This window comes from Peromyscus californicus, unplaced genomic scaffold (genome assembly GCF_007827085.1).
Source record: "Peromyscus californicus insignis strain IS unplaced genomic scaffold, ASM782708v3 Scaffold_13__1_contigs__length_99412109, whole genome shotgun sequence".
NCBI lineage: Eukaryota > Metazoa > Chordata > Mammalia > Rodentia > Cricetidae > Peromyscus > Peromyscus californicus.
The window spans coordinates 2,792,706-2,816,590 of NW_026294424.1; the positions used below are offsets into that span (position 1 = coordinate 2,792,706).

The 23,885-nt window shown below is 48.4% G+C and overlaps 1 protein-coding gene across 2 annotated transcripts in view; it reads right to left on the minus strand.

The window, feature by feature from the left end:
- The window catches only part of Afap1 (actin filament associated protein 1), a 117,011-nt gene that overhangs the window by 58,409 nt on the left and 34,717 nt on the right, over positions 1 to 23,885 (minus strand). For both annotated transcript variants that reach the window (XM_052736101.1, XM_052736102.1), the window contains 4 exons: positions 13,041 to 13,169; positions 12,592 to 12,686; positions 5,566 to 5,674; positions 928 to 1,139 (listed from right to left, as the gene is read on the minus strand). In XM_052736101.1, coding sequence (XP_052592061.1) covers positions 928 to 1,139; positions 5,566 to 5,674; positions 12,592 to 12,686; positions 13,041 to 13,167 — 543 coding nt within the window. In that variant the 5' untranslated portion in view covers positions 13,168 to 13,169. Of the gene's footprint in view, positions 1 to 927; positions 1,140 to 5,565; positions 5,675 to 12,591; positions 12,687 to 13,040; positions 13,170 to 23,885 lie in introns of those variants that run through there.

Here is a 23,885-nt window from a genome sequence, read left to right on the forward strand (position 1 = left end):
CTGTTAATATTTTTCATGCTTTAAAATCCCCGATGGCATCATTTTTGGCATATTCTATATTTGGAAGAAATTCAGGCCACACATGTGGAAAAAATATGCACTTTGTTTTAAAAAGTTGAGCAAAAACATGAAGCAAATACAATGTCCTAAGAGCCTACGCCAGTAAGAAACCCATAATTCACTGGGGACCAGGATCTTTACAGTGTTATCTGCTCCTCTAAATGTGCGGAAACAGAAACTCAGATTTTCTGTTTTAATGACTCACTTTTGAGCAATTGCTTCCTGAGATTAATTTGAAAGACAAAAGGCATAAGCTGTACAGTAAAGCCCCTGACCTAGTGACCAGCCACGTTTCTGAAGGAAGAGGGGGTGGTGCAGGAACACAGTCTCCAAGGCTGCTCCGTCTTAGAGCCCCCAAGGGGACTGCACGTGTGGCCAGAGTTCTGTACCTTCCACACCCTGCTCCTGGACTTACTCCACCTTCCTGTTTGCTTCAAAATCAAACCCAAAACAAAACAAAACAAAACAAAAAATCTTCTCTTTGGAAAGCTTTAGGCTTTCCAAAAGAATGTCCCTTCCCTCTTCCCTCCCCAAGGCGCCTCCACAGGCTCCGGGCCTCTGCTGTGACCTGGCTGGGAGGAATTTACTGACTCACTACAAATGAGAAAGTCTATCTTGCAGCTTCTGGCAAGTCTCAACACTGCTCATTTCCACTGACACAAGCCACAGGCCCAGCAGGATGGGAAGGACTTGGATGTGGGGGAACTATGAGCCCGCTCTGCAGAGGTGCCAGCCTGGCTGGGCTGGGCCCACCCCTGGCTCTCAAAAAGGTTCCGGGGCTTGCCTGCCCTGTGGTAGCATCTGCATGTACCAGCTGCCATCCTGTACTTCAGACTGCCAATGGCGCAGCCCCACTGGGCTCCTCACCAGCAACTTGGTGTCCTTGATAACACAGAGCAGCTTGGTCCACTGGCCAAAGCGTTTCTTGCGCAGCAGGAAGGCGCAGATCTTGGCGTCTTTCACCAGGTCCATAGAGGCCTCCTCCGAAGGCCACTGGTGCCTGGTTTTCTTCCCTTTTCCGTCCTCCTCCTCTTCGTCGTATGACTCATAGGAACTGCTCATAGCGTCAGAGTCATAATCTGTGGAGGAGAAAAGGGCAGAGGTGAGGGGCAGACCTCACAACTCACCTCACCTGGCCACACTTCCAACCACTGTGGGCTTCAGTGAGAAGGGCTTCCGCCCTGAGGATGAAAACTCCAAGACTCAGGCAGTGGAAACCCAACAAAATGCTTCAAAGGCAATGACTAAAACACCGAGATTTATTTTAAAGTCTCTACACTCTTTCACATAGACAGGGTGATGTCACCCTGATGGCAACATTAGCTGCACTCTGCCTGGGGTGGCCACTCGGGAACCTTGTCCAGATAGGGTGGCTACTCTTAATCTGGCCTTTATTAACTACCCCCAAGTCTGCCTGTTGACACTGCTGCCCACAGACCATTCAGAGCACTCGGGATCCACCAGAGACCACTCCCCGCAGGGTCACCTTGGAATCTGTGATGGGATTTGTCCCATCTTTCTGACAGAATGCCCTTCACACAAAGACGCATCAGCTCAGGTTACAGTTTCTCCACACACCTCCTGCTCTCTCTTCCCTTGGGCTCTCTGCACATACCACCAGCTGCCCCCATCTCCTCCCTCTCTGCTGGTATAACGTGTGCTCATTACTAGTATTAAGCTCATGACTTCTCCTGGCGAGCACTCCTTGATATCATGGGCTCAAGAGTGAGTCTCTGGTACTCATGTGCTGAGGCCTTCAGGCTAACATGACTGCATTTGGAGACGGGGCTTTGGGGTTATACTTGAGATGAAATCGATGGCCAATATGGCTATGACCGTAAGGGTAGAGTCCTAATCCAGTGGGAGTGGAGAGGGGAGGACAAGGGAAAGAGGGAGGGGAAGAACCCACACTGTCAAGACAGGACTGAGGACACAGCCAGAGGGCAACACCTCCAAGACAGGTCACCTGTAGGATAAGCTACTGGGAAGGTAGGCCGAAAATCCCAGCATTTCCTATGAATTTCGGCATTCCAGCCCCCGGGGCCTGAAGGTGATCTGTGGCAGCAGCCTGAACAGGCCAACGTAACACACTGTGTCCAAGGCCCTTGCAACACTTCACACAGCTAACAGACTCCTCACTGTGCACACAGGTCAGCCATCCACGTCAGGCTGTGAGCCTGCGGAAGGGGGACCATCTTGTTTCCTGGGCACAGTCAGAGAAGGACGAGAGGTCACATGGGTTCAGCCCCACATGCAGACCCTTCAAAGCAACAGCGGCACATTCAGGGCAGGGGCAGGCTGGAGTAGAAGTGACAGACGGACACATCACCTGGGGAGCGGCAACAGGCCTGGGGGTGTAGGGCTGAGACTGGTCTCAGAAGTGCGATGATGCAGAAGTGAGGCTTCAGTTTGCACACACCAGGCGCACAGAATGACAGACAGGCCAGGCTCCCCCTGCCAGCCTCAGACCACATCTCTCCCCTCCGACACACCAGCAAGTGGCTGCCAATGTCTGCCTCTGCCCAACACCCCCTCTCTACATGGCAGCCACAAAGGAACATTTCAATCCTCATTTTTGTTAAAATTAAGGAATTAAGCCTTGAACTTCCCATGTTCACATATAGTTCAAGGGTCCCAAAGCCTATGACCGTGTGGACACCGTACAACAGAACATGGCCTCTGTCACCAACATGGTGGAGGAGAGCATAGCATCTAGAGAGACCCATGCTGTCAGAGATGGGGAACTAAGAGCCAGATGTATCAGACACTGGGAGAACGAGACTGTCACTCAGACCCTGGAGAAGCTGCTGGCAGCCAGCCAGAAGTCTGAGAAGAGTGCCAGAAACAAAGATACCCTGGGAAACACCACAGTTGCCAGAGCATGTGGCTACTTGGTATTGGCAATGGTATAGAAACCCTTGAGCAGCACGGGCAGGTGGCGGTGGACAGGACTGTTAGCACGTGCTATACTCTGCCCCAGGAGCCTGTCACCAAGACAGCTTGCTTTAGGACCAAGTGTTGGGAGTTCACGGACACTTTAAAAGTTTTAAATAACTATTTTGCTTATTTACTGGGGAGGCACATATGCCACGGTACAGGTGTGGAGGTCAGAGGGCAACTGGGGGACTTCATTCTCTCTTTCTACCATGTAGGTCCTGGGTCATCAGGTCATCAGATTTGATGGCAAGTGCCCTACAAGGACATTTTTTATACACTTTTTAATAAGTAAGTAGTTCACAATGAAAGGAGTTTTAGAGCTGAGCACAGGAACATAGGATGTCACAGCTTGAAGCAGAGCCAAGTGGAGGTGGAGGCACAAAAGGTCAAGTGCCATTGCATAGACCAATCAAGACTGGCAGTGGACACGGGCCATGCTTTTAGTTAAGAAGAATCATTCTCGCATACATTGGAGACCGTGGGGTTCTCAGGGTTCACCCCAATTCCTAGAGCACCGAAGCTCAGCAAACATGTGATGAACAGACATTGGGAACACGGGGTAAGTCAGCCGTGAGTGAGACCTGCTGAGCTCACTCCCTCAACCTGGGGCATCAGGGGAGGGGGAGAGCAGTGTTTCCGGTCTGCTCTTCAGCTTCCCTAGTCCTCACTGACACTCTTCTGATGGCCAGCCCACCAGACCAGGCCGGGAGACTTCCACAGGACTGTTCACCAGCTGTGGCACGTGTGGGTCACTCCCTCGAGAAACTCTGTAAGGCCTTCATAACACTCTTTCTCTAACCAATCTACACCTGACGCAGGCTCATCCAACTGCCTCCGAGTCCCTGCTTTGCTGGAAAAGTGCAGACACTGTGTGTCCCTGTTGAGGCCGCTCTTGGTATAGTTCTGGATGGAGGGACAGCCACGCCACAAGTCACTGGTAACACTGAGATGAGACACTTGCTCAAAGGGACACGGTGACTCTGGTCACTGCCACCTCCCCAGGTTTGCGAGCTCTTCCGTTGTCCTTTCTTGTGGTATTGGCAGCACAAGTGCTCTGTAACAGCAACCCAGGGAGGGTTTCCCTGCAGCACAGGCTACACGCAGCTTCTCAGGGCAAAAGTCTACAGGCCTCCAGGCAAAGGAACACTTGTCTTTATCCAAGGTGTGGAGGGCAGGGAGCGGGGGAGGCTGGAGCTGGGCAATGCCGTCACAGAAGAAAGAAGTCCAAGACAGGAAAAACTTCCTTTTCATGTTTGAAAATTAACCTAATATCATGGTGGACACTCAGAATCACTTGAATACATTTTGCCAAGCACTTTTTATTTTTTATTTATTGATTGATTGGTTGTTTCTGTTTGTTTGTTTTGTTGTTGTTGTTGTTTTTTGTTTTTGAGACAAGGTTTCTCTGTAACCCCCCTGGTTGTCCTGGAACTCACTTTGTAGACCAGGCTGGCCTCACACTCACAGAGATCCACCTGCTTCTGCCTCCTAAGTGCTGGGATCAAAGGTGTGAGCCACCACACCCTGCACCAAGCACTTTTTAAATGAAGGAGAAACCTGTGGTTTACAGGTGCCCAGTCTAAAGTGACCACCCTGCAGATCAGAGCCACCCTCTGCTTTCCAGGAGCTCCCAGTGTTCATGGCATGCACAGTGCAGGGGCAGGGGTCTGCAGCTGGATGGGGAACTGGGAAGGCCCTTGTCCTCAGGCATCACTCAGGCTGCTGCTACACTGACCCCTTCCCCTTCCTAACCTCCCAACACAGTCACCTTCCCACACCACAGTAGATGCTGCTTCACTGAAAATTATTGCTAAGGATAGAAAAGGGTCAGGTCTCTATGGAGCAGAGGCTTGGGTGACTCACATGACTTCGCAGGAAGACAGAAGAGGGGAGAGACCATGGCATGGACTATTAATGCCCTGGAGACCTCGTGACCCTAATTAGCAGTCACTCTCTTTCCTACATGATCCATCTTTTTCCTGAGCACACAGTGAGATGCTCCACCCAGCATCTCACTGAGAGTGCAACAGTGCCTGGCACTCGGAGGAGAGGACAGCACCAGTAATGACATCTGAGTTCCAGGCATAGTTAGAGGAGGTGTCAGCCTCACAGTGTCAGTGTGCTGCTGCTGGGTTTAAAAGGAAGATTACTGAGGTTGGCATCAGGAGCCTGAGGACCATAACGTCAGCAAAAATTGTCCAGTAAAACCGGCTCTCCTTACCACAAAAGAAAAGCCCGCACCCAACAGGCAGCCTGGAAGAAACCTCAGCCTGCAGGGCTGTGCTTTGTGATGATCAAGAGAGGGCAGGGTGGGGCACACATGAATGTGCCACAGGACCACTTCTCTCTCGACCTCAGGGAACCTCATCTGTCCACACCTGGCATGTGGCACAAGGCACCTCTGAGCCTGACTAACCATAAGTTATAGTCATTGCCTTCCTTAGGTCCCAAATCTATACACCCACATTTCTCTGGTGAGTTCAGCCCTGTCTCCTCCACACCCAGTGCCTTGGCTCAGCACCACTTCCGTGAATGAAGGGACCACCCTGATGGGCAGCTGCCACTCACTTGAAGTGATGTACTCGGGAGCTTTTCCAGGACTCAGCGGCACGGCTTCCTCATAGTAACCCTCCGGGAGAGAGGACGTCGGTAAGGGTGGAGGCCCACTGTCAGGAGGCTGAGGGCAAAAGGAAAACCGTGCTGGGTTAGTGTGGCTGCTGAAGGCAACCCCGCATCTCTGCTATAGAGGGGTTCAAGGTTCACCCACCAGGACCTGCACTGCACCACTTTTCCCGCTCACGTCTAACCCCCCAGCTTCACCCTGGCTGGTCACTGACTACGCAGCTCCCACCAGTACCTGGAGGGAGTCCCACCTTCACATGGGGACATCTCACCTAACTGGCACACAGTGAGCCATCAGAAGCCTACCCCCAAACCCATCTGGGCTGACTCACACTTGCCCTCTGAGCCCCTCTCCAGCTGAGGCGGGGTCTCTGTGTTCTTCTTCACCCTCATAAGGCCCCCCAGACACTGCACGACTGGGTGCCCCCTACAGACAGCACCAAGAACAGAGGAAGTGTGTGCCCACTGCTAGGTGTTCCCTGCAGTGCTGGACAGTGGGACTAACGCAGTGCCGGTCCATGAGCCGCTCCCGGCCTGCCTCTCCCCGAGACAGCATCTGTTCTTTGCTAACCATCCCATCAGAATTCCCTACAAACTCAGACTGTTCCACTATCGGCACTCCAACTTTAGACCATCCAAGAGGTAGGAGTTCCTTAGCCTCAGCCCAAACCAGAGCCTACCAGCCTGCAAGATGCAGCTCCGATCCCTTCTTCCTGACCTTTCCTGACCACTAATTCATGCCAGCCCCTTCTTTGCTCATCCATGGGACCCTGCTGGTCATTGCCCTTGCTGGTCCTTCTGCTGAGAGAAAAGAACAACAGAAGGAGGTCTGGTGCACCAGGGCCTCTGCTCCCTGCCTGGCAATGCACTACAGCTTCACTGCTCACAGGTCCCAGCCGTCAGCCTGGACGGGAGCCCTGCAGGAATGCTACCAAGTAGCCTACACTGTGCAGATGCAGAGAGCAAGGCCCAGAATCTAAAGCACGCTGCTCAGAATCAGCCTTGCTCCTGCCATAGTTGGGTTTTCAGACACCCTGGCATCTGTTAAAGGCCTTTTCTAATGTCCCCCTCTCCTCTGTGCATAGCTGATTCACACTATCTATGTTCTGTAAATAACCAGGAAGTGACAAATTCCATCCAGCTCGGACACTGCTCCACTGACATCAGGGCTTTGTTTTTATTCTTATGCAAACCCTCCAGAATGTGACTCCATCACTTTCCACTAACTCTCCGTCCAAAAAATCCTTTGTGAGTGACTAATGGCCACTGCACGCCCACCCTACCTCCTCCGCCTGCAGCTGGAGAGAGGATTGATTTCCAGTTCAGCTAGCTGAATACTATTACCCAACCACCCAGGCCTCTTCCCTGCAGAAACACCTCCAGTTCCCTCCTAGCCCTACCTTGCTCCCTGGGTGATCACAATCCTGCCATCTACTTGCAAGTTAAAGGACAACCTTGTAGGCAGCCATCACTCACTGCAGAAGATATACTTCAGAGCTGTCCCAGAGCCCATGCTGGCTCATCCAAAGTCTTCCTGTCCTCCCTAGGAGTCTGTCCTAAGGGACCTGACATGCTGTGCTTGGCGCTGGGTGAAGCCAGACATCCAGCCTAGACTCCTGCAGCTGCTTGGGAGAGCTGTTTGATTCACTGAGTGTTTCATGCATGAGAAGGCAGGGGTTCCACTTTCCTCTGAGCTTGGTGAGACTGCCTGCCCACACCCTGGACTGTTTCAAAGAGCTGATCAAACCTACGTCAGTATGGATCCAGGTCAGCCCTCCCTCCAAAGAGGTGAGAGTAGGAGAGAGGTGAGAAAGGCTGGTGTCGACTGGGTGGGGTTTGTGAACAGATACAGTCAAGCCATTGAGGACACAGCCTTCAGAGAGACACACTTTAGACCTCGTGGTCCCACCTCTAGAAACACAACAGGAAGATCCTATGGGCCAATGAGGAAGAAAAACAAGCTCAAGAACCTCAACAAGTTTCTGGAAAAAAACAACCATCAAAAGAATAATTCTGGCCAGTAAGTTGGCCCAGCAGGGAAAAGCACTTGGAAGGTGTCTTGGTGTGCTTTCTGTTGCGTGATAAATACCATGGCCAAAAGCAGCTCAGGGAGGGCGGGGCTTATTTCATCTGACAACCACGGTTCACCATGAAGACAAGACAAGGCAGGAACCCTGAGACAGGAGCCATGGTGGAAGGCTGCTTACTGGCCTGCTCCTCAGAAGCTTGCTCAGCCCGCTTCCTTATACTTCCCAGGACCACCTGCCCAGGGTGGCCCATCTGCAGTGGGTTGGGATCTCCCACATCAATCATCAATCAAGAAAATGCCTTACAGACTTGCCTACAATCAGATCTTATGGAGGCATCTCCTCAATGGATGTTCCGTCCTCCCAGATGACCACAGCTCATGTCAAGTTAACCAAAAAATAAAAAACAAAACAAAACAAAACAAAAAAACCCTAACCAGTACACTGTGCAAGCCTCAAAAACTGAGTACGATCCCAGAACCCCGAGAGGAAGGAGAGAATTTGACCTCTGACCTGGCACATGTGCCATACTCACACACAAACAATAAATAGAAATTAATTTTTTAAAGAAGAAGACAGATGAACTGCCACACAATGCAGTGCAGCCTGGAATCACCGACTTGAAAAAGCCCAGTCAGCACTGAAGAGTAAAAGAATGTGGTGGCCCTGACCCCTTTCTAGATTTTTAAGGCAGGTGGCTGCTCACCAAAAGTGTTAACACAAAGTTACCTTTCTTACATGTGTCTGCATAACTTACATTTTTAATATAATATTTATCACATTTTTACTGTCATTTTTTGTCTTTTTTAAAACAAATTTGTTTGTTTATTTATTTGTTTGTTTTACACCCTGGCCACAGTTTCCCTCCTCTCCTCCCAGTCCCTTTCCTCCACCCCCACTCTGTTCCCACCCCCCAGTCCACTCCTCCTCTGTCCCATGGACATCAACAAAACATGGGGCATATCAAGTTGCAGTAAGACTAAGCACCTCCCTTTGTTTTAAGGCTGGGCAAGGTGACCCAGTATGAGGAGTAGGATCCCAAAAGCCAGTGAAAAAGTCAGAGACAGCCCCTGTTACCACTGTTAGGAATCCAAATTATTTCATTTTCAATTATGTGTGTGTAAACATTTGTGCACCTGTGTGTGTCATGGATGTCAGTGCCTTCAGAGGGCAGAAGAGGGCATCAGACCCCAGAGATGAAGTTAAAGGTAAATGTGACCCCGTCAGTATTCGCCATTGTGATGTTGAGCAGAGAAGGGCGGGGGACTGAATGATCACACTAAGGCCACCATGACAATAGTTGACTAAACCTCTGAGCTGTACACAAGCCCCAATTAAATGCTTCCCTTCACAAGAGTTGCCATGGTCATAATGTCTCTTCACAGCAACAGAAACCCTAAGACAGGAGCCTGTGGGGGACATTCTCATCCAAATCACAGACCCCTGCTGACCATAAGCCATCTTCGAAAGCTTTAATTTTAATTTACTTGAAAAATGTCAAGAGGTAGTACTGCAGAAAGCTGGTGTATTAGGATACACCAAAGGGACAGAATTCTTATTTAAATAATCTTTAGTAGTAGTGAACTTTGTTTCTATTGCTGTGGTAAAAATATCCTGATAGAAAGCGACATGGAGAAGAAAGGTTTTCATTGGCTTCAATCCCAGGTTCCAGTCCATCACTGGGGAAGTCGAGGCTGCCTGGCCGCTGCTTCTTCATGAGCATTATGAGCATGCACAGGTTCTTAGTCAAAACAACACGAGACTGGCTCCTGCCCAATTCCTCATGGAGTCCTTGCTTCTCTCTGAAACACAGCCAGAGCCTCCTAACACTGTCCACCTAACTCTCACCACCTTCCAAGCTCCTACAAGAATGGCCCATTCAGCTCTGAGCATCCAATGGCTTTCCAGCTGAAAATTCCAAAGTCTTCTAGATTATTCCCTAAGAACAGCATGGTCATTTTATCACAGCAACGAGTATTTATAGCAACAGGCAGAAGACAGTATCCAATGCTACAAGCCACAAAAAGGCAAAAAACAGAACACAATCAGTTTGCGAACATGGGAAATAATTGTAGCTGGTCTAAGTCCTATGTTACACTGGGAGTTTTGTTCCTTTTTTCCCCCTGGGTGATTGGGACACATAAGCCAGAGAAACCCTCTCCCCACTAAGTTGGTCATGGTGTCTATCACTACAATAGAAAGCAAACCAGGACAGACATCGTGCTTTCTCCTGACAGACTCACAGCTCCTGCCCATCAGCCTGCCCAGCACTGCAGCCTCGTCTGGGCATTACCCACCCAAATTCCAGCATCTACCCACTCACAGGTACTACATGAGTTTACTGACTGACATAATTTCCACTAAACACCCTAAGAAAGACAGGCATGTTAGAGTGTGTCTGTGATCCCAGCACTGGGAAGTGGAAGCAGGAGGTTTACAAATTCCAGTCCAAGTTAGCATATACAGTGAATCCCAACTAATTCTGGGCTACAGACAGGGACCTATCTCCAAGTACCCTCCAAAAACCCTCATAAAAATGTCCTAGAGTGTCTTAGCCAAACACTGAATGTCGTGGGTTGACATAGATATCATCTAGTCCTTCTGAAAAATGACCAGATGGGTGGTCACACAATGCTAAACGTTCATGGCTGGCAGGCTCTTCTCTAAATTACCGACCAATCAGTCACTGGGTGAACTGGATTGGAGGGGAAGACCTCAGGAATGCAACAGCACAAAATGCTGACCCATCAGTGAGAATGGTTGTTCTGAAACTGGCATCCAGAGGACTTCTCTGTCCCTCCAGGTGGCCCGCAGGATATGTAGTCCAGGGCAGACCAGCTGGAGGCTTCATAGCAGGAGCCACAAAGTCCCTACAGCCACCACTACTCTCCTGCCTGCGTCTAGGTGTGCATTTCTCCCCCTCCATCCTAAGATGCTCCCAAGACACAACATGTGATGGTGGGATAGAAGGTATGGCATGTTGGCCTGCCGCAGAGTGCCACGGGTTCAAGACAAGCCTAGAGCAAAACATTTAAAGCAGGAAATAATGGGCCACTGTTTTCCATCCAGCTCATAATTTGGAAACACAATTTACCAGTAAAAAGTACTGACATTATTAAATGAAATACTTTTGGAATATGATTTCATGTAGCTAAAAATAGTAAATGATACAATAATTAATAATGATGATAATAATAATAACAGATCATGTAAAGCTCCTACCACAGGAAAGGAAAAGAAAGCAATAATTAAAAATAAGTGTATGGTCTAACAAGGCAGCTCTGAAGGTAAAGACAATGTCCTCAAGGCTGATGACCTGAGTTAGAGCCCACATCCTGGAAGGAATAAACTGACTCCTGCAAGTTGTCCTCTAAGCCCCACCCTTTCCGTGGCACATTTCCCATTCAGGGAACAGGTCCAAGCCCGACAGGCTCCTCCCACCTATGGGCCATGCCAGAGAACAATTTCTACTTTCCTGATTATCAAGTAACCTCCAGTAAATCACACACATCCTCAAAAACCTCTTCCAAAAAATTGGTAGCTACACTCCTTGAATGCTAAAAAGCAGTGGTTCTCAACCTTTCTAATGCCTCGACCCTTTAATACAGTTCCTCAGGTTGTGGTGACCCCCAACCATAAAATTATTTTCATTGCTACTTCCTAACTGTAATTTTGCTACTGTTATTACTCATAATGTAAATTATCTGTGTTTTCCAATTGTCTTAGGTGACCCCTGTGTAAGGGTTGTCCCTTTGGGGGTTGAACAACACACAGGTTGAGAACTGCTGCTACCAAGTGTTCTAGAGTTTTTAAAAGCCTCACCAAGAGGATTATATATACTAACAGCTGTCCCCTGTCTGTGGTTACCACATTCTTCAGTCCTAGTTGTCTATAGTCAAGGAAAAGCATTATGTATAAAGTTCTATAAATAACCACTAAGTTTTAAATCCCTTTACCACAGCACGTTGTTATAATTACTGTTTATTAGTATTCATATTGCCGTTGTCATCTCACTCTACCCAGTCATAAATTAAGCTATTCAGATGTCTGTCCAAACAGAAGAAAGTAAAGCCAGAGAAAGGTGCAGCACTGTGCAAGGGGCACCATGGCCAAGGGGCCACAGCATGGGGAACAAATACAGCTGTGGAGACAGACAAGACGGAATCCTGCCTCTTCTGGTTCAGACCCCAGCAGAAAAAATACATGACCTAGCTAGAACTTTAATCCCAGCACTCAGGTGGCAGAGACAGGTAGATCTCTGTAAATTCAAGGCCAGCCTGGTCTATAGGGTTTCAGGACAGCCAGGGCAATACAACCCCCAGCCACCACCACCACCAATACAATGACCCTACATCTGACACAGCAAATGTAGAAAGAAGCAGCCAAGTGATCACTTTGCCATCGTTTGCATGAAAGTCAAATTCCTCTGATTAAGCAAGCTGCAGAATATAAAGACACAGAAAGAGCTGAAGGGAGATGGCAATGGCATATAAGGGCATCCCTAGTTTGGAAATATATGCAAAAAAAGAATCCTGAACCCATTTGAAATACATAAACTCAACTGAAGTGTACATTTCTGGAACGTGCACATTTTTCTTTCTTGGGGAAAAAACCAAGATTTCAGCCTGGAATACAGCAGTGAAGGTCAGAGGTCATGCAGAAAGAGGGTGGCATCTTCGGGCTCTGCAGACATAATTCTGCCTGTTGCATCTTCTGATCCCTCTACATCTGTCTCAACAGATTTCTAAGAACCTGTGTTTCCAGGACTCTACAGAGAAACATAGCTCCTTCTGTTATCAACAGCTGCGGGGCCCCTGGGACACACTCCCAGGAGCACCTCAGGCACAGAGAAGCCTTTTACCTTCTGGCTTCCATCACAGGCCTGACAGCCACATGAGCCCAGGCCTGCAGGGGCAGTGTGGATGGTGGGTAGATGTCAACTCACCAGCCATGGCTGAGGGATCTCAGGCAGAGGCATCTGAGGGGGTGCCGGCAGGCTGTTGGCCTCTGCCTTCTGAGCATGGTCCTTCACTTCAAAGCCTGTAAGGATTAACCAAAACCACAGATGCGCGTGAGGAGGAGGACACCAGCGGTCGCCTTTCCTGAGTCTTCTAGAGAAGAGTGCAAATATTTATTCTCTCTGATCCTTTACAGCAATCTCGCAAGGGGGGGCATCATGCTTTTCCACTTAACTGTGAAGGGTCTACCTAAGACCAGACCAGACATCGAGGAAGAGGAGAGAGAGGAGCTGCAGGAAGAATTCATGAAGGGGATAGTGTCAGAGGATATATTGGAAGAGAACAAATGAATACAGTTTAGAAATACGGTAGAACTAAAGAGGGTTCGGAAGCCTAGGAATCTGGACCAAGATGCCCAGTGGCCTATGAGACTCACCCTTGGATGACTGCATTCGCAGCAGGATGTTGGTGAGCACTGCCTTTTTCTCTCTGACAGTTGATGTGAGGTACTCATGGTCCAGGAGCTCCAGGAAGAGACGAAGTTCAACTATTAACTCTTCCATTGCTGGAAAGAAAGGAGAGAGGAGGAAGGGGCCCATTAGGCTGAGGGTTTGCAGGTGTCATATGGAGTGTGAGTTTCTCCCCAATGGCTCACATTCAATCTGATCACCGGATGATTTAAGTATTCTACATTCTTATACAGTGAGCTTGCTAAGCCAGACACACTACAGCCTCATGATCCTCCCCACACACTCATGACTCCTTCACCCTCACTTCAAGGCAGCAAAGCTCAACTGGAGAAGAGCCAGAGCCAAAGTCAACAATGGAGTAGCCGCAGAGTAGACGTTATTCCATGTCAGTGTGTGATGCTGAATTTCAGTGTCCAGAAAAAGATCAGAGTTCAAAACATCAGTTTCAAATAGCCATCAGCACACAGGTTACAAAACACAGCCCCAACTTGCTCTTCTGAGCCGCCTCCATCACCAGGACAACAGGGATGCTATACACACTGCAGCAAGGATACCAGGTGTCAGGGCAGCGAAAGTTCAAGTTCGACTGGTGACTCCCTCCCCCCATGTCCTTCGCACTAAAATGATGGCAGACATTGACATTTTGCACAAGACTGGAATGCAGGGTTGTATCAGCAACTTTTAACTGATTATGTGCGCTTTAGGGCTGTCCAAAACCCTTTGCAGGGTTGGCAGGTCCACAACAGTTTCACAACAGTGAGACCCTGTCTTCCTAATGCTGCAGTGACGGGACAGATAAATACAAGGGTGAACTGCATGCATACACACATGTCAAGCACTGGCACCTAGCCTCGAGTGCTGGCACAAAGCTTCAAGAACTGGCACCTAGCCTTAAGCACTGGCCCAAAGCTTCAAGTACTAGCACCTAGCCTCAAGCACTGGAACCTAGCCTCAAGTACTGACACTAAACTTCAAATGCTGGCACCTAGCCTAAAGCACTGGCACCTAGCCTCAAGTACTGACACTAAATTTCAAATACTGGCACCTAGCCTCAAGTACTGACACTAAGCTTCAAGTACTAGCACCGAGCCTCAAGCACTGGCACCTAGCCTCAAGTACTGACACTAAGCTTCAAATGCTGGCACCTAGCCTCAAGGACTGGCACCTAGCCTCATGAGTGGCATGGTGTTCTTCACACCTGAGAACCACTCTCCCTGAAGAGTGCCCTTGAAACATTCTTGACACTACTCAGGTAGTAAAAACCATTGCTTGTATCAAGTCTCAACCCTTGGGACTGGCCCTTTCCCTGCTGTAGCTCAGGAAGCCCCTCTGCAGGTGGCTGGAGCCCCCTGTGTCGTCACCTAACTTGAATGATAACAGGCCTGCTACAACTATTCATTCATTCACATGTTCTTTTTTTTCTCAAGCTCCTGTATGCACTGAGCCACACCCCAGGCCTACCCATTCAGCACTTTCCAGACACATCTCAGAAACAAGATAACTGCACTCATTACTTCTAAAGAAACAACTGATGGGTTTTTTTTTTTTCAATGACCTTTTTGAGGCTCCATTAAGAATTTTGGAGTCTGTGTCAGACACTGTGAACGCAACAGCCCCCGAGACTGCTTTTCTTTTTTTTCTTTTTTCTTTTTTTTTTTTTTTTTGGTTTTTCGAGACAGGGTTTCTCTGTGTAGCTTTGCGCCTTTCCTGGAACTCACTTGGTAGTCCAGGCTGGCCTCGAACTCACAGAGATCCGCCTGGCTCTGCCTCCCGAGTGCTGGGATTAAAGGCGTGCGCCACCACCACCCGGCGAGACTGCTTTTCTAACCAGGTCAGAGGGATTCTGAGAAACACTACATCTGGGTGCCACACAATGTCACCTGTCCACAGTGAAAGATCCGTGCAGCTCAGGTACTGTACAGCAAGTGTGGGCAACGGACCACCTGAAATGCCAAATGACCTGACAGTGTCTCCTGTCAACCAGAGCCAGACAGCAACAGCAATACAGTCACCAAGCTTCTAGTGCAAAGAGAGCGGTCACCATTTCCTGTGGAGGCCACTGAAAACCCTCTTTCCTGGCTATCTAGCCAATCCAGGGCACTTCCACCTTAAAGGCATCCTCCCCTCAGTCTGGATGTAGATGAGAACTCAGCTGCCTTCCACTGAGCCCGATGTCAAGCAGACCAGCAAAAGCAGTGAGCAATGTCTCTACTTGTCTTGTTCTGGCAAATGGAGACATTTTCCCTAAACCTATCTCATACGTGTTACTATGTGATGCTGACTGGGGTTTAATACATTAACAAATATCTCCAAACTCTTAGCTATGGACCAGTGGCACAGCACAGTGGGCAAAGCCTCGTCGGCTGGGGAGAGCCAGTTTGTTCTTTGCTCACCTCTAGAACCTAAAGCGCAGTCCACACAGAAAGCACTGGAATGTCACTGAGGAATGGATAGGACATTCACTGATAGCTCTCACAGGAAAGGCAAACTGTGCCTACCCAAGTCCCTGTGAGGGCACGTGGCATCTTGTTCAGTTCTCAGTAACTACTTGGTATGTCTGGGTCATCTGTAAGACACCAGGGAGTGGGGACAACAGTCAGGTCTCGTGGCAAAGGGAGACGAACAGGACTGGAAGAGTCAGGGGGCTGAAGCAAGAATCGCACTGTGACCTGGAGAAGCCACCTGTGCCTGACAGTGAGAAGGGTGAGCGATTCGGGTAACTCCTGGGCTAACACTGCTAAACACTGACGAGCACCTGAGCACATGGCCTGCCTGGCTCACTAGGAGAGGCCATGGTTCTGGGGGCCAAGGGAATGAGTGTGCCCGTGCTTGCTGGAGCCCCTGCTTCAGCCCTGAGATGACAGGCACTGACTCACCATCTGGAGATGGGAGGAGAGAGTCCTGGCGAAAGGCACTCAGGTAAAAACAGGAGCCCAACCAGGAGTTGCAGCAGGCAGACTGGGGAGTAGGCCTTCCAGCCCTCCCTTCATACTGAATTCTGCTCTCTGCCTAAGAGACATGAACTCTTCTGAGATAACAAAGAACTCTATCACCACAACACCGAAGGTTTAGCCCCACAGTCACGTCCTTTAAGACCAACCCTCCAGCTGAGCTTTGCTCAGCACTTTGCAAATCCTTCTTCAAGACAGAGTCTATTGGAAAGATGTCCAATTCGCCAGCCCCGGCTTGCTTTCTACTGTTGTGATAAACACCATAACGGAAAGCATCTTGGGAGGAAAGGATTTATTTCATTTTATGCCTTCCAGTCCCTCACCAAGGGAAGCCAAGGCCAGAACTGAGGCAGAGACCATGGAGGAACACTGCTTACTGGCTCGCTCTCCCTGGCTTACTCAGCTACCTTTCTTATACGGCCCAGGCTCACCCGCCTAGCTATGGCAACTCCCACCTTGCTCACATAGCCCTACCTGGGAATGGCACTGCCCATGGTGGGCTGGGCCTCCCACCTCAATTAGCAGTTAAGGAAATGCCTCATGGACACAGTCAAGGGCCAATCTGATCTGAGCAATTAATTCTTCAGTTGAAAGTGTTTCCCTTAGAGGACTGAAAGCCTTGCTCAAGGATGCAGTCCACTCTTCCTGCTGGACCCTGGCCAGAGGACTGCACCCACATTAACTAGTGGCCTCCTAAAACCTGAGCATTTTTCAAGCTCTTTCCTCATGGGCCCCTCATGATCTTATCCTCTTTGAAACAGGTGGCAGAAATGAGATTAAAAACAGCAGGTGACTGGCCTGCGGCACAGGCTGAGGAGGAACTCTGTGCAGGGAGCCCTGCCTTTGTCAGACACTCCAGCCCTGAAACCCAGCACCCTAGGCTGGATGGAATGTAGTCACTGAACACAGACTGGGGTCAAGGACATAAGAACTGCTAACCTCCCCACAAAAAATTCCCCCGAAATACCCTCATTCCATGCTACTTGACACTGCACCCAAGGCTCACAGTCTGTCTCTTCCCCCAGGCAGGAGGCAATTTGCAGCCAAGGAACCACCTCGTGTGTCTCTCAGCAGGAATGTCTAGCATGACACCTGCTGGGTACCTGCTCTGTGCGCTAAGTCAATTCACTGGTGAATTTCTAGTCTCCTTAACAGGCAGGATCCCTGAGCTGTGTCTTAAAGAGAAAATTGCAGAGGGAAAAAAAATGCTGTCCCTGAATAGCAACTGTGTCTTCTGTGACATCTTTAGAACTGAAGAGAAGCATGGCGGGAGGCCAACTGGGACACGGCCCTTTTCTTGGGCGGTTACCACACCTGGCAGGGCCTCATCTGCTGGAGCATGTTCTCAGGCATGTGCTGAAGGGACCCAGCACTCCAGTGGCAGGGAAGGGAAGCAGCCACCACCCGAGTATGGCCATGCATATTTTCCCTTATAGGGTTACAGTTCAGTCTCCTCCAGCAGCTTCTTCCAAACATTTCCCCAGGCCTCGGCAGATAATCTAAGGAAGCTGCTTCTAGGTTGGCCTCGAGCTCCCAGAAGCAGCAGCTGAGCTTTTAGTTCCCCTCAGCCAGAGGACAGCATCTGATGGTCTTTAATAATCGAGATGGCCATCGTCTGAGTGTCTGGGTGACTGTGGATGAGAGTCACTACAATTCTTCTTTTCAGTTTTCTAATCTGTGATGTCGGAATCTGAACAGCCAGCTGCCCAGCCATGCTCCTGGAAAGATCCTGGGGACTATAAATCAGATCCTCAGCCCAGACACTGGTGAGAATGTAACCTGAAGCTGTCCTTAGCTCCTGTGTGAACAGAACCCGCCACAATTTGCTGAGTCTCGGACAGATGCTGCGAGAGTCTTAGGAATATTCATCCATGTTGGGAAGAAAGTCTATTTGTAGGAGCATGGTTATGATTCTGGGTATCATCCTTGCCAAGTGCCTTAGATCCAGGTCAGGAGAAGTTCCCAAGGTGTGAAAATCCCCAGAACCCATCCTTTCCAGGAAGTATTATGATACTTCAAATTGGATTAATTCAAGGAAGTCCTAAGAGAAAATACCCTTCCATTGGTTTGTTGAAAGCTAAGGCAGTCAGGATCTGGATGTGATCACCATAGTGCAAGTCACCTCAGAGTACCACAGGGCAAGACTTTCTTATTCATATGAAGAGTCATATGAAGCTCACAAGTCACTCAGTGGAGTGCAGACATTACACAGGAAGCATGGTATTCTACCCCCCACATCTGTCCAGTTGAATTCACTTCAATTTAATTAACTAGTTGTCTAACACTATGCTCACAAGGTTGTATTCAAAATTTAAAGACCAGCAAGATCCAATCCTGGGCATCTGTGCTTCCACAATCGAGAGCCACACACAACACAGGGAACTGTAACCACCAGGAACAAGCATGGTAAAGGATTTTAGAAAAAGTGGTCTTGATTTCTCTCCATTTTGAAAAGATAATTTGAGAATAAGGATGATACCCAGAACCATAACCATGCTCCTACAAATAGATTTTCTTCCCAACATGGATAATTCATGAAGCTGAGCAGCGATGGTGAAAAGTTGGAACTCGAATAGGCACAGTCAGATGAGGGAAGAGATGACTACTGATAGTGTAAGGACAGAGGGAGGGGTGTTATGCTGCTTTTTCTTTTTTCCATTTTCATGTGTGTGCATGTTTGCATGTATGTGGGCACACATGTCTGGGTTTATGGAGGTTGATGTCCAGTCTCATCCTTAATCTCGCTTCTGCCTTATTCATTGAGGCAGGGTCTGTCAATCAAATCAGGATCTTACTTAACAGCTAGTCTCACTAGCATTTTACTCTGGGAACCCCTGCTCTACCTTCCCAGGTTAGAATTAAAGGTGGCTGCCACACTCATCCAGACTTTACATGGATTCTAGGGATCCAAACTCAGGTCCTCACATCTGTGGGGCAGGCGCTTTAACCACTAGGCCATCTCCACAGCAGTTTCTTCACTCAAGTGAAGAAACAAGCAAGCAGCCCACACACACACACACACACACACACACACACACACACACACACACACACACATATGCACACACACATGCACACACAGAGCCATAACTGTGATTACTATGAAAAATCAAGTAGGCCAGGCTACAGATCAGTGGCAGAGGGCTTTGTCTTGCATGCTGGAGGCCCTGGGTTCAACACCTAGCACCATAAAAACAAAACAATAAGCATCTAGCCAACAGTTCTCTGTCAGTTTTTTCAAGGCCTTTTGATCTTGATCTCTTTTTTTCTTTTCTTTTCTTTTTTTCTGTAATTACCTAAGGTAAATGAATCAAGTTTGAAAAAAGCCACCTACATAGTGTTGCAAAATATTCAAACAAAAACAGAACCAACTGAGACAGAAATGGGATGGTGGTCATATGCGGGGACTGTTGATGAGGGGCTGTGCCAAGCAGGCTGGCTACCCTACTTCAAGGGGTATGGCTCCATTCTGCACAGTTGCTGGGGATATCAGCTTGCGCGTACCCTGTCTGGCAACACTCCAGCTTCCCAGCTTCTTAGATACAGAATGGCCTGTGTCATCTTTGGCTAGCACTATTACGATTGGATTTATTGTTATACTATTTATCCCCATGCATTAAAAAAGTTATTAATTTCAGGAAAACTTTGCTTTAATGAAAAATTTTTGAATTTCCAAAAACAAAGTTTTTGATCATAAGAATCAAGTTATTTATCATAAAGTGTTTATACTATGAGTCTCCTAAGTGCACCAAGAGCTTCAAATCAAATCACTCAGATCAGTCAAGGATCTCTGGTAGCCTCTCTCCCACAGCTTAAATGAGGTCAGGTCTCATCTAATCTGGTATGGTAACTAGCCAGGGGTCCTGAGCCCCCCCATCTTTCGAGTATCAGCAAAGAAAGAACATAACAGACTAGGCAGTGAACCTAGGCAAGATGGGGAGAGCATCAGTTACAACCTCACGGCACAGATTCCCTGACAGACAAGCTAGAGGAAACAGGCAGTGTGGACTGTAGCATGTCAGGGAATCCAGATCTCTTCTAGTGAACCCTGTCAATCATAACAAAGCCTCCACAAACTCTCACACCTGAGCACATAAAATATAAACTCAGCAAAGACTAAAGAGGGAAACAAAGGACCTAGGAGAAAACATTTAGAATTTTAGGGTAGCCTCAGATTTCAAGAACACCAAAAGTATCAATATATGTTTAAAAACCAGAACTTTTGAAAAAGATTATTTTTTTTAAACCGAGAGACTACATAGAACAGATGTGTCTGACAAAGTGTTTCTGCCACTACACTGAACACCAAGAACATACAAAGGCAAACAGCCCGGTAATGAGTAAGCCAAGGAGTTATGACATTTTTCCATGAAAGTTGCAAATGGCCACTGAATGTGTAGGAAGGCGCTGCAGTCCCTCGTCACAGATGCACAAACCAAACCACCATGGCATTCCTACATTTACCATCCAACTAAAGATTAAATGACAGAAATACATTTCCCCAGTGGGAGAGGACAGGGAGCCTTATTCCACTCCTAACCCTCAGAGGACAGTGTGATAGCATCCTAAGGTTAAAGATGTCCCCACCATGTGCCCAGGAACTCGTGCCCAGGGATTCACACAAGACACATAACTGCACACATCCACACCAGAATGATGGCAACTTTATTCAAAACAACCCAAACCAAGCCTAACCTAAAGTACCATTAACAAGGCCCAAGGCCAGGCCTAAATATGCTACACTGTGTTCAGTCCAAAATTACCCTCAGCAATAAAAAGAAATAAACTCAGGTGAATAAGCCAGGCAGTGGTGGTGCATTTATTTATTCCCAGCACTTGGCAGAGGCAGAGGCAGGCAGATCTCTGTGAGTTCAAGGCCAGCCTGGTCTCCCGAGTGAGTTCTAGAACAGCCAAGGCTACAGAGAGAAACTCTGTCTCAAAAAAACACTAACTAACTAACTAACTAACTAACTAACTAACTAACTAAATTAATGAATGAATGAATGAATGAATGAATAAATAAATAAATAAATAAATAAATAAATAAATAAATAAATAAATAAATAAATAAATAAATAAATAAAGTGAACAAGCCCAGGTAAATCTACCAAGAGAGCTACACGTAGAGAACACCCATCCATAAAATGAAATCCCAGCAAACAAAATCCTAGAGGCAGCCACTGCGCCTGGCCACAGAGCCGATCAGGGCTGCTCCAGATCAGGGTGCAGGGAGTTTGGTCAGGTGACTCCAGGGCTGGAGATGAGTTCTGAACTCACAGATTGAGGCTCTGTGAGTCACAGTAGCAAAGATCTGGAGAAACTCAACAGGTCAAGGTAACCAGGTTAAACAGGAAACACTATTTTATCTGATAAAATTAGATCTGCATAAATATAATTTTAGGAAAAGACTACTGGCTGGCAGCAATAAAAGGATTAGAAGCAGGGATAGGGAGATTACTTGGTTGGCTTCCCACAGGAGGAAGGCAGGCAGGTTCTGCCACAGGCATCAGGGAAGCAAGGGCCCCTCCTCACCACCGCTCAGGGCCTGGCACTCAGAAATGGGGTTCTTCCAAGCAGAGGGACTGAGAAAACACACTCAAACACAAAGGAAAGCATGGAGCCAAATAAAACAACAGTCAGAGGACTTTCTCATCTGGTTGGTGAGGAAAATGAAGTTTAGAGAGAGGAACAGCTCACACAGATCGAAAGAACAGGAGTCATCAGGTCAAACCAGTCCTGTCTTCATCCAAGGATTCCAAGATCCTGATGAAATACAGCTGGCCAGGTCAGAGAGACGGTCAGGAATGCACGAAGCGTTGGCCCACAGGGCGCAGCATTTGGAGAGAGGAAGAACTGCCTAGCCCCGGGCATGCTGAATGGTACAGAGGTCAGGTGCTAGAGTATTACATCCTTTGTGGTCCTCTCGAATCCCATTGACTCGCTTCCTTCACAGTGACAAGCTTCTAAGTCACAGGGACAAGCAGGAGGTGTCCTATGCACCACACTATGGTTGTAACCAAGCAGACACTAAAGCCTAGAGATGAAAGGCAGGTTCAAGGGCACAAGGTTCAACACCCTGGCATAATGAGTTACTCACACTCTATATTCCTGCAGTGACAGGGCACATGGGCACAATGGCCCTGGCACCATCACTAAACAGAGGAACAATCGCACTGAAAGCCACTCAGGAGAAAGAAATGAGCAATCATGTACCCTGCGAGCCTGTGCCACACACAGCCCCTGTACAAAGCCCACACTACAGCTGGCACCACCTGACCACAGGGACAGCAGGCTCTATGCAGGAGGGACGTTGGCTGGCAGTTTCCACAGACCTTCTGCCATCTCCAAGGGAGACATCCAGAGCCATGAGGACCTCCAGACAGCTAGCCAGTTCCAACATGATCATGTGACTTGCCGCTGCTTTATTAAATAAAAAGCCTAATCTAATTAAATTCTCAAAACTACAACTTTGGGGACTGTCGAGATGGTTCAGTGAGTGTAGGCATCTGTTACCAAGCTTAATGACCTAAGTTCCATCCCCAGGACCCAAATGTGGAGGGAGAAAACTAACTCCTGCAAATTGTCCTGTACTCCACATACATATGCAGTACACACACCCCTGCCGCTCACATGCACATAAAATAAATAAAAATACAATTTACAAAAACTACAACATAGGATGTGAGGGATACAGTGGAAGCAGAATCTTCCAGAATCCTGAGACAACAGGCTTCCTGCTAAGCAAGCCTCTGTCGCCTGAAACTCCCTAGACTGTTTCCTGCCACATTTCCTGCACCTACCCCAGCCAGCCTTCCAGTCAAGGAGAAGGTGGGGGAGGGTCCACAGTACTCCCTAGTTGGCAGGAGAGAAGGCACAATCATAATCCAGGAAGGCCTCCGCATTATGTCACAGACACTTTCCATAACACAAGAAAACAAATGTGTCAAGGGGTCACAAGACCTGCCAGCCACACCACAGGAGGTGGCAGGACACATGGGTTTTCTCTGGTATATCTGATGAGTTCACACCTCTTTGCATTGTTCCACAACAGTCTGAGGTGTATTTAAGGGTGCAAGGGCCAGCAATAGATAAAGGGCTACTCATACTCTATATCCCTGTAGGGACAGGGACGAGGAACACAATGGGCCTGGCATCCCTTTTCTATCCGGAAAATGACTTTGGATCATGTTGGGAAAACACCAGCTGCCTCCCAAGCCCTGTGCCGGCTCAATCACACTTCCATTGTAGGAAAGCCAAGGCAAAGTCACAGGCAGCATGACCCCTGAGTAGGGCAGACCTGCTGTAGGAGATAAGGGACCTTCAGAGTGCCACCTCCCTCTCCATTCTACAACCACCCATCAGAATATTCCACCAGCCTCAGGATGGCTAGGTCGTTTGCAAACCAGGAAAAGAGCCTACACACCAAAGCTCCCCTGCATCTGCTCTGGGTTCATGGACATAAACTCCAAAAAGGAAGGCCTGAAAGCCAAGGTAAAGCACACTATTCTAACATGGCGGAAAGCCCTGGGAAGGTAACACGGAAGCCAAGAGAACTACAGGCCCGAGAGGCCCTGGGAAGCCCCACCAGTGCATGTGGTGGCTTTCTCAAAGAGCTGCCCTTTACAGGAAGTAAGGCCTTTACAGGAAGTCCATCCTCAGGAGTCTCGGAACCGCTCTCACTGGCCCCTGCAGTACAGCTGTCCCAGAGCCTGCAGCGGAGCTTCTATACCCTGCTGGCTCCTCTCATCCGGTCATCAGAAGGTGCTGGGGCCAGGGACTGTGTCATTGAGTCTCTTCTGACAGCTAGAAGGAAAAGCCTGGGGCTCCCAACAGCAGGCGTGAGACAGCCTTAAAGCTCCA